Source organism: Lactuca virosa, chromosome 1 (genome assembly GCF_052849685.1).
Source record: "Lactuca virosa cultivar CGN04683 chromosome 1, Lactuca_virosa_CGN04683_v6, whole genome shotgun sequence".
NCBI classification, from domain to species: Eukaryota; Viridiplantae; Streptophyta; class Magnoliopsida; order Asterales; family Asteraceae; genus Lactuca; species Lactuca virosa.
In genome coordinates this window covers 53,639,364-53,651,191 of record NC_136426.1, presented here as the reverse complement: position 1 = coordinate 53,651,191, position 11,828 = coordinate 53,639,364, and the positions used below count along the sequence as shown (strand labels likewise).

The 11,828-nt window shown below is 44.3% G+C and overlaps 1 protein-coding gene across 1 annotated transcript; it reads right to left on the bottom strand.

The window, feature by feature from the left end:
* Positions 1-10,736: 10,736 nt before the first annotated feature.
* Positions 10,737-11,351, bottom strand: LOC145114008 (uncharacterized). Its single transcript, XM_079050035.1, has one exon. The coding sequence runs from the start codon at positions 11,349-11,351 to the stop codon at positions 10,737-10,739; it is 615 nt and encodes a 204-aa protein (XP_078906161.1).
* Between the last annotated feature and the right edge of the window lie 477 nt (positions 11,352-11,828).

The following is an 11,828-nucleotide window of genomic DNA, read 5'->3' as shown; positions in this document are numbered from 1 at the left end:
ATTGTGGTGGGCAGTCAGATGTAAAAAATGTAGAATTTTAACTTTTGAAAAAAACATGTAGCATCAAGTATCAAGCAAACAAGCCTAGGCTCTGATACCACTGATGGGTTTTGAGCATTCTAACACTCCTATGGTGTACATGCAACCCTAGAAACCTTGGATCTATGTTTTCTCTAAATACATGCAAATTTGTTTTTCCAAGGTTTACTTCCTATGTAGCATGTCATGGGGAACTTGTAATACAAAATTCAAGTAGAATAACATACCTTTTAGAAGACTGGATTCCTTGATGACTTTGTGAGCCTAGCACCCCAAATGTGATGCCTCAAATGCTTCACACAACACCACACTTCTTGGAATAACCTTGAGAGAATTACACTATACTCAAAAATCGGCTAGCCCTCTTACTTGCTTGTAGTAGTGCGATTTTGCTTGTATAAGGGGTCTTTATATAGTTGTGACACAAGTAGGGTTACACCATGTAAACCCTAATTGTAATGGCTTTCCTATTCCATGATCCATGGGTTTGTAACCTCCATGGACTATCCATGGAGCACCTTATGGGTTTTAACCCAATCCATACAAACCATGGATCATTAGCCCACTATACAAGAATAGATTATTTACACAATCAACCCCATATATTTAATTAGCCTCTCTTTGATCACTTAATTAATTCATGATTAATTCTTTGATCAATACTAAATAAATACTATTATTAATATATTAGTACTTATAATACTATTAATAAACCTTAAGTGTCATTTCTCTCATTTTGGTCTATCCAAGTATTGCAATGCCATGCAACCCAAATGGACCATGCCTGGTCGGGTCAAGTACATACCAATTATAGTTATGGACTTAGACACTATATCCAACACAAATAACCATCCAAAGGGCCGGCCTTGGTGCCTTAGACCGTTGAGTATAGTGAGGATAACTCACCTCTCAACTATCGAATCGAAATGATAAGCTCAAAATCTCGGATCACCGCCACAAACTCCACCACCTATATTCACCATAGAACCATATTCATAAATTTCCAATTTTACCAAAATGCCCAGAAGTCAACTAGTCAACCCTTGGTCAAAGTCAAAGTCAACGGTCAAGGTCAACAGTCCATGTTGACTCGACTCGTCGAGTACAGTTTACTGACTCGTCGAGTCCTTCCAGAACTCGAGTAGTCGTGAAATCCCTCATTGACTCGTCGAGTTTCCCGTCAACTCGTCGAGTTCATGTGTGTCCAAATGTCGGGAAAACCCTAGTTGACTCGCCGAGTCACCCTACTGACTTGCCGAGTCCATGCAAAAGTCCTTGCACGACAATCTTCATCGGACTCGCCGAGTTGACCATGCAACTCGCTGAGTCCCTTTAGACGTTTCTTCATTCAGATGCTTTTTAAGCCATTCTAAGGCTCCATATTACAGATCAAGCTTCCCAAGGCATGTTTGTCACGTAAAGTTGCAAACTTTACGTGCATGCAAGGCTCTAAAGACTTAGAATATCAAATCCAAGCTTGAAATGGGGTTTAACACATAACGAAGGGTTTACAGTTGCTAAAGCAGGAAACTTTATGGACTTAGAGACCCAGAAGAGTTCAGATCTGAAGTTGCAACTTCAGATCTTAGCTCATACCCAATAATGGCTTCCTAACATGGTAGAAAAGCCCTAATCTTTAACCAAATGAGATCTAAAAGGAAATAAGGTCAAGGTAACGACTTGATACCTTCAAATGATGCTAAACTGAGGTAGACTTCATATCCACCCACGTTCCTTGCTGCTAGCTACCTGATCTTCAAGCTCATCTCACTAAGATCCACCTTCCAAAGCTTAAAACACACGCGAATGGAGCACACACACAGATTAGGGTTTGTTGGACTCTCAAGAGGCTGTAAGGGAGGCTAAGGGAGACTAATGATCCTTTAAATAGGGTGCAAAACCCCGGAAATTAGGGTTTCAACCTCCAGCTCCTACTCGTCGAGTCCTATCTTGAACTCGGCGAGTAGGTCACTTAAACACGTGCCCCAACCCGCTTCTACTCGGCGAGTCAGGGTATCCAACTCGTCGAGTATACCTTGCAATTTTTGAAAATTAAAGCCAAAAAATTAATACCTGAGAGTTGGGGCGTTACAATTCTCCCCCACTTGAACTAGACTTCGTCCTCGAAGTCCGCTGCGGTGAACAACTCTGGATAGTGTTCCCACATCTCCGCCTCTGGCTACCACGTCCACTCGGACCCTCTTCGGTGATCCCACTGTACCTTCACCAAAGGTATCTCCTTGTTCCACATAACCTTCACCTCCCTCTCCAGAATGGCTACGGGCCTCTCCACATAATTCAAGCGCTCATCGACCTGAATGTCATCCAAGGACACTACTGCCTCCTAATCCAGAATGCACATCCGCAATTGTGAAACATGAAAAGTGTTGTGGATCTGACTGAGCTCCTCGGGGAGCTCTAGCCTGTAAAATACCTTGCCAACCCTGGCAATGATCCTGAATGATCCAATATATCGGGGACCCAATTTCCCTCTCTTGCTGAAGCGGATCACGCCCTTCCAGGGCAAGACCTTCAGGAGTACCATGTCACCGACCTGGAACTCTAACTCAGATCGGCGTCTGTCGATGTAACTCTTCTGCCGACTCTGAGCGGTCTGTAGTCGCTGCCTAATCTGCTGAATCTTCTCGGTAGTCTGCAAGACTACCTCCGTCCGTCCCATCACCCTATGCCCGACTTCACCCCAACAAACCGGGGTGCGACATCTCCGCCCATACAACAGCTCAAAAGGCGGGGCGTCGATTTTGGAATGATAAATGTTGTTGTAGGCGAACTCTGCAAGGGGTAGGTGGGATTCCCAGCTCCCACCGAAGTCAATGAGACATGCCCTCAACATGTCCTCGAGGGTCAGAATGGTCCGCTCGCTCTGACCGTCGGTCTGCGGATGATATGTTGTGCTAAAATGCAGCCGCGTGCCCAGTTCCTCGTGGAACTTCTTCCAGAATCGGGAGGTAAATCTAACATCTCGGTCGGAAACAATGGAGACCGGAAGCCCGTGGTGAGCGATGATCTCGCGGACATACATGTCGGCCAACTTCTCGGCCGATGAACTCTCCCGTATTGCCAAGAAATGGGCACTCTTGGTCAATCGATCCACGATGAACCATATAGCATCAAACCCCTTCGACGTCTTCGGCAGCTTGGTGATGAAATCCATCATGATCTGCTCCCATTTCCACATGGGAATATCCAGAGACTGCAGCTTGCCATGCGTCCTCTGGTGCTCGGCCTTGACCATACTGCAGGTCAAGCACCTCTCAACATACCAAGCGATTTCTCGCTTCATGCACGACCACCAGTAACTAAAACTCAAGTCTCGGTACATCTTGGTGGCCCCCGGGTGAATATAAAAGTGAGACTCTTGAGCCTCCTCCATAACTATCTGTATGACCCCACCAGACATCGGAACCCATACCCGACCGCATCGGGTCAACAATCCCCGGCTATCCTGCACAAACCGGGTGTTCTGGCCCCTGATCCTCTCCAGTTTCCAGTTCTCTGGTCGCATGCCCTCAACCTGATAATCTCTGATCAAACTTACGAGCGGAGAATCCACCACTATCCTCATACATACCGTTGGGGTGGAGGACCCATCTGACTTGCGGCTGAGAGCATCCACCACCACATTTGCTTTACCGGGGTGGTAAAGGATCTCACAATCGTAGTCCTTGACTACATCTAGCCACTTGCGCTGCCTCATGTTCAGGTTCGGCTGATCCATGATGTATCTCAGGCTCTTGTGATCCGTGTATATGGTACAGCGGACCCCATAGAGGTAATGTCTCCAAATCTTGTGAGCGAATACCACCGCTCCCAACTCCAAATCATGTGTAGGGTATCTCGTCTCATGCGGCTTTAGATGCCGCGATGCGTAGGCTATCACTCGTCCTCTCTGCATGAGGACCGCCCCCAGTCCTGTGATGGATGCATCACAGAACACCAAAAAATCGTCGACTCCCTCTGGAAGAGTCAATACTGGAGCCTCGTAGAACCGCTGTCGGAGGGTCTCAAATGCCCTCTACTGCTCAGGGCCCCACCGAAAATCTACCCCCTTCCTCGTCAGACGAGTGAGGGGTACTGCAATCTTGGAGAAATCGCGTATGAATCATCGGTAGTACCCTGCTAATCCCATAAAACTCCTAATGTCTGAAGGAGATCTCGACACCTCCCACTGCATGACTGCCTCGATTTTGGCCGGGTCGACCAAAATCCCCTCCTGGTTAACCAGATGTCCGAGGAACTGGACCTCTCGTAACCAAAACTCACACTTCGAGAACTTGGCATACAGCCGTTCTCGTCTCAGAACTCCCAATAACTCTCTGAGGTGCCCCTCATGCTGCTCTCGGGTCTTGGAATACACCAAGATATCATCTATAAACACGGTGACCGATCGATCAAGCATCAGTCTACAGACCCGATTCATCAGGTCCATAAATACTGTTGGCGCGTTGGTGAGCCCAAACGACATCACCACGAACTTGTAATGTCCATAACGAGTCCGAAACGCGGTCTTCTCCACGTCCTACTCTCTGACCCGGACCTGATGATACCCACACCTCAAGTCTATCTTGGAAAACCAAGATGCGCCCTACAACTGCTCAAAGATATCATCTATCCTCTGGAGTGGATAACGGTTCTTCACCATCAACTTGTTCAACTCCCTATAATCGATGCACATGTGGTGCAAACCATCCTTCTTCCTGACGAAGAGGATCGGTGCTCCCCATGGAGTACTGCTCAGTCGAATGAACTACTTGCCCAGCAGTTCCTACAGCTGTGATGACAGCTCCTGCATCTCAGGTGGCTCCAGTCGGTACGACGCCCTGGCGATAGGGGCTGCACCCAGCACCAGGTCGACCCAGAACTCGATCTGCCTCTCTGGATGTATCCCTGGTAACTCCTCCGGGAACACGTCATCAAACTCTCTAACCAATGGAACCTCTGTGACTGGAGTCTGATCCCTGACCCGCGTATCCAGCACATATGCTAGATAACCCGTGCACCCGTGCTGAATATACTGCCGAGCCCTCGCAGCTGAACAAAACTCTGATCCCATTTTGGTGCCCTCGCCATATACAATCAGTTCTCCCCCACTTGGGGTTCGAACTACCATCCGCTGACCCTCACAATCAATCATGGCATCGAATCGACTAAGCCAATCCATACCCACAATCACGCACATCTCCCCCATGGGAATCGGAATCAAGTGTATCGGAAAGGATACCCCGAAGATCTCCAACTCACATCCTCGGTAGACTGAAGAAGCAGAAACCCCATGTTCGTTAGCGATAGAGACTTGTAACTGATACTCTAGCTCGCCTACTGGAACACTGAACTCCCTACTAAATATTTGTGATACAAATGACCAACTCGCCCCCAAGTCAAATAAAACCAATGCAGGTAAGGAGTTCATTAGAAATGTTCCTAAACACAGGTACAACAGATAAGCATAAAGCAGATATAATCAAGGAGATAAAGGATAGAAACATACCAGTAACCACATCTGGTGCTGCCCTGGCCTCCTCGGCTGTAAGCTGGAAGGTACGCCCCTGAGCCTTCAGAGGCTCCGGTCTACCTAGCCTCCCATCTGTAATCCTCAATGTAGTCAGCGCTGGAGCCTGTGTCGGCTTGGCGGCTAGTAAAGGACACTGGGCCTTTATATGGCCCACCTGCTCACAATGATAACAAAGCCTGACTCCGGGAGTTGGAGTCTGCTGCCTGCAATCCCTGGACAGATGGCCCTGTATGCCACATCGGTGGCACCCACTCCCTGATCGGTACGTCCCTGAATGAGCCTTTCCGTACTTCCCACAAGTACGACCTGGCTGTCCCCCAGTCATGGTATCAGCGGTATTAGACCGCTTCGGCGCCGGCTGTGACTGTGACGGGGCCTGTTGCTGCTCCCTCAACTGCAACTCAGTCTCCAACTCATGCCGCCTAGCGGCCTCCTGTAAGTCCAACAGTGTATCACATCGCTGAGTGGCAACAAACTGACGGATGTCAGTCTTGAGCATGCTCAGATAACGTGTCATCTGAGCCTGCTCTGAGGCAAACTCCGGGCAAAACATCACCCTCTAAGTAAACATGCGGGTGATCTCCGTTACCGACTCAGTACCCTGTTTCAGATCTAAGAAATCCTATGAAAACCGCTCTCACTCGACCCGTGGAATGTAGTGAGCACGGAACATATCCCTGAACCGCTCCCAAGTAACAACAGCTCTCTGGTCATCCTTATATGACCCAGTAACCAATATCCACCAATCCTTTGCCCCAGTCCTCAACAAGTTCAGGGCACACCTGACCTTCTGGTCAGTAGGACATGAGTACGTGAAGAAGCATCCCTCCACATCAGAAAGCCACCTCATGGCTACGATAGCATCCTGAGTACCATCGAAAGTCGGGGGCTTCATGTTATCGAAGTCCCAGTACTGAAAAACTCGGCCAACTCCTCCCCCTGCCGCTGTTACAACCCTTGTAGCTGCTGCGGCAGCCGTCTCAGCGAGGGCTGTGTATCTGTCATTGAAGTACTCCATCATAGCGGACTTGATAGTCCCAAAAAACTTCGGAATCTGACCCCGGACAATCTCGACCACCTCCTCGCGGATGATCTCCCTGACACGATCCTCTGTCAACATTGGCCCCTACTGGCCGATAACCTCGAGCGCTGTTGGGGCCTCCTGATCGCCCTACCCTGATCCCGATCAGGATCCAGTCACAAAACGCCTCGTAACCACCATACTAAAAATATAACAGGAAGATATAAGATAATCCGCATAAATAACTAGGAACCAACTCCCGACTAAACCCTAGGGGTTGTGACTTCCTTGCTACGCGTATGGGTCCTGTTCTTTCAGTAGTACGTGCCCATACTACCTTCCACACCTACCCATATTTGTCTCAAATATCACCACAACACCCTAACAATATACATACACATGGTGGTCGCTCAACCTCACTCCTAGAGGAAGGCTAACTGTCTCACAACTGATCTACCGGCCTCACACAACTTACCCATCCATGAAACTTCCACCAACCCTGCAGCACTAGTGTATGCTAGCCATACATAACGCTGGACCCTATAGACTTTTGAATATCTTATCCTAACCTAAGCCCCCAATCAAACAAGAACAGAACATAAGGCCAAACCAAAAATTATCAGGCTATAAGATCTTAATTATGTACAACCATGATGCATACACAAGTAACTACAGTAATGATGTCAATCTCATATAAGGAAAACCCTAGGCTAGCAGGCATCATGTAATCAGACAATTCTATCATGCGGTTCCTAAAGATCCCTAGTCTAGTACTAACATGTTGTTCTAACATATCACGATATCAAATAACAGTATGGTATTTTGGGGTTTACTAACTGGCTCCGGCTGATCGTACACCCTGCATCCTCTTTTAGGTATTTTGAAAACCATTTTAAAATTATCTTGAAAATCCTTTCCTTGATTTGAGACTGGATTCACACGAGTGTTCCTCCAATTCACTCAAACCAGGGCTCTGATACCAACTTGTAACACCCATAAAATTTAAGCCAATTTAAAATTTTTTCAAACATTTAAAGCGTTAAGTTATTACAATTTGTTTTAAAAATAGTTCCATATCAGAGTATCCCAGAAACAAAGTCATAAATTGTGAGGAGCAGTACGATCACGCCTTTGCCTTGCCGAGAGCTTAGTGAGTTCCCCCAAAATACCCATACCCACAATAATACACGTATAATCATAAAAAACATACTATGGGTCCAGTCAACCATTGGGTTGGAATACCCCAGGCCCTCAACCATCCGGTTGGAATGCCAACATACTATGGGTCCAATCATCCTCGGGATGGAATACCCCAGGCCCACAACCAACCGGTTGGAATGCCCACATACTATGAGTCCCATCATCCTCGGGATGGAATACTCACGACCTACAACCAACAAGTTGGAATGCCCAGGTCTATTGGCTTTCGCACAAAGCAGATAAGCCTCAACCGTCAAACAAATATGTGCACCTATAACATATAATCACATAACAGTCTATAGACAAGCAAACCGATCTAACTGATCATAACACATAACATACAATACTATGCTATTTACCAGGATACCAATCTAATAGATCATACTAGCATAACATATCCAGATAACCATCCAAAGGGCCAGCCTTGGTGCCTTAGACCCTTAAGTATAGTGAGGATAACTCACCTCTCAACTGTCGACTCGAAATAATAAGCTCAAACTATCGGATCACCGACACAAACTCCACCACCTATATTCACCATAGAACCATATTCATAAATTTCCAATTTTCCCAAAATGACCAGAAGTCAACTAGTCAACCCTTGGTCAAAGTCAAAGTCAACGGTCAAGGTCAACAGTCCATGTTGACCCGACTCGTCGAGTACAATTTACTGACTCGTCAAGTCCTTCCAGAACTCGAGTAGTCGTGAAATCCCTCATTGACTCGTCGAGTTTCCCTGCAACTTGTCGAGTTCATGCGTGTCCAAATGTCAGGAAAACCCAAGTTGACTCGCCGAGTCACCCTACTGACTCGCCGAGTCCATGCAGAAGTCCTTGCACGACAATCTTCATCGGACTCGCCGAGTTGACTATGCAACTCGCCGAGTCCCTTCAGTCCTTTCTTCATTCAGATGCTTTTTAAGCCATTCTAAGGATCCATATTGTAGATCAAGCTTCCCAAGGCATGTTTATCACGTAAAGTTGCAAGATTTACGTGCATGCAAGGCTCTAAAGACTTAGAATATCAAATCCAAGCTTGAAATGGGGTTTAACACATAAGGAAGGGTTTACACTTGCTAAAGCTGGAAACTTTATGGACTCAGAGTCCCAAAAGAGTTTAGATCTGAAGTTGCAACTTCAGATCTTAGCTCATACCCAAGAATGACCTCCTAACATGCTAGAAAAGCCCTAATCTTTAACCAAATGAGATCTGGAAGGAAATAAGGTCAAGGTAACGACTTTATGCCTTCAAATGATGCTAAATTGAGGTAGACTTCAGATCCACCCACGTTCCTTGCTGCTAGCTACCTGATCTTCAAGCTCCTCTCACTAAGATCCACATTCCAAAGCTTAAAACACACAAGAATGGAGCACACACACGGATTAGGGTTTGTTGGACTCTCAAGAGGCTGTAAGGGAGGCTAATGACCTTTTAAATAGGGTGCAAAACCCCAGAAATTACGGTTTCATCCTCCAGCTCCTACTCGTCGATTCCTATCTTGGATTGGGCGAGTAGGTGACTTAAACATGTGGCCCAACCCGCTTCTAATCGACGAGTCAGGGCATCCAACTCGTCGAGTAGACCTTGCAATTTATGAAAATTAAAGCCATAAAATTAATACCTGAGAGTCGGAGCGTTACAACGTCAGAAAATAAAATGGATTTTTTGTACAAAATATAAGATAATGGTTGTTACGAGCATTAGAGGATAATAAGTTGGGTTTTCCCGATGTCACAAATGCTGGCTATCAAGGGTTTTCCGATTACAAAACATTATTTTAGGCATGATCAACAAATAAAATGGTTTTATCGTACATAAAAATAATATAATGGTTTTTTCGAGCATTGGAGGATAATATATTGGGTTTTTCTAAGGTTTAATAACACTCGTTTTTTTAACTAATAGGTCATTAGGTTATGAGGTATGATCATAAGATGTTCACTAGAAAAATAATTCAACCTATGCGCCACATAACCTTCATTAAATGTTCACTAGCCCTTGGAAATGGTTATCACTCCATATTATTTATCTTTTTTTTTACATTATATTAAATAAAAAAACACAATTATTAAACATAAATAAATATTTTATAAATAAAAATAAACATTAATTTAAATAAAAATTATATTTTTAAAATTCAACATACATTTTAATAATAAAAAAGTAACATTAATAAAACATTGAAATTAAAAAAAAAATATTACTCGTCGTCATCGTTGTCCTCAACGTCAACCTCGTTCTCGTCGTCAGTGTCCTCATCCTCCTCCTCCTCATTTTCATTGTGTTCTTCGAATTGTCGTTGCCATATGTGCACAGTCAAATCTTAATGTAGATTATGATGTGTTTCACTGTTTTGTATTTTCAAAAACCTTGTAAAGTATGCTAGGTTGCTGACTTGTTTTACTGTAGGTGGATTGAGTATATCGATTGGAGTATAGGTACAAATAGCCATACCCTCTTCTTTTATTATCATTTTATGTAAAACTACACACACTTTCATCACCTTCATCAATTTTGCCTATCCCATGGTCATGTTGGATGTTTGATTATGTGTCACTTCTGTTTGAGGACTCCAAACGTCCGCTCCACATCCTTCCTTGCAGATTCCTGTGCTAACTTGAACAATTTTCGTTTTTCATCGGTCGGATATGAGTATGACTTGACAAATGTAGCGTACTATGGATATATCTCATCGCCAAGGTAATATCCATAATTGTATTCATGTTCATTTACAACATATGACATGTTTGGTGCTTTATCCTGCAAAATGTCGTTAAATAACGGAGATGCTCCAAGAACATTCAAGTCATTGTTTGACCCCTCCATACCAAAAAATGCATGCTAAAACCAAAGGTCATGTGAAAAAACTACTTCTAGTATAACAGTCGGCACACCGTGATCACCTCGCGTGAATTGCCCTCGCCATGCATAGGGAAAATTTCCCTAGACCCAATGTGTACAATCAAGGCTACCAAGCATTCCTGGGAATCCATGTTTAGCTTGATGTGCGGCATACAACTGTTCGACATCACTTCTAGTCGGATTGTGCAAGTATATGTCACCGTAAAGCTTTATAACATACTCACAAAAAAGATATGTGCATTCTCGAACGGTCCTCGCAGACATTTTCAAATATTCATCTGAAGCGTCTGCGACTATGTTGTATGCCAATTGTCTAAGAGCTGATGTGTATTTTTGAAATGTAGTAAAACCACGTTTACCTCTAGCATCCCATCTTAATTGAAAAAACTCATAATTGTTTTCCAAATCTCTAGCTATACGTACGAATAAGTATATACTAATACGCACACGATATTCGAATTTTGATAGGTCGTATAAACTATCAGTGGTAAAGTAATCACGTACAAAAAGTTCGTTTGCCATGATACGATCCTGGTTGATCGACTTTCTACGTTTCTTCTCGACATTTGAACTTTCGTCTCTCTGACGCACAATGTCGTGTGTCGTGGACAACAACGTGTGCATAATCAACTCATCATCATCAAAATCATCTTCATCGGATGAAGAAGAAGAAATGGGACCCAAAAAATTATTCATATTGTTAAGTGTATTTGTTGTGAGACATTTGATCTGTATTATGTGTTAGTATATATAGGTGAAGTTTTAGTTTTAATTTTAAACGGTCCCAAATTGAATGCCAATCAGTCAAAATTCGAATTAATCAATGAAATCGTTCGTGAATGTCCGTAACCAGCATCAATCCGTGTCACACTTACTCCTACTGGGGGCGGTGTTCACGCGTGAACAACCCCTCCACCTAGATCCTTACGCGTGATTCCCCCTACCCGATGTCCTTAGGGTTAAACAACTGTGTTTTAAGAAGTTTCTAAAGTTAGTGGGAGGCAAAGAAATGTAGTTAGGCGAAACATGACGCAAATAAAACGATTGTCATAGCTAAAGCCATGACATAAAGCCATGATATACGAATAGATGTACAGAAAATTAAACACTAAAGAAGTAAGATTGGTATTTACAAGCTAGTAAATGCAAGAAAGAGAAGACAAAGAGACATAG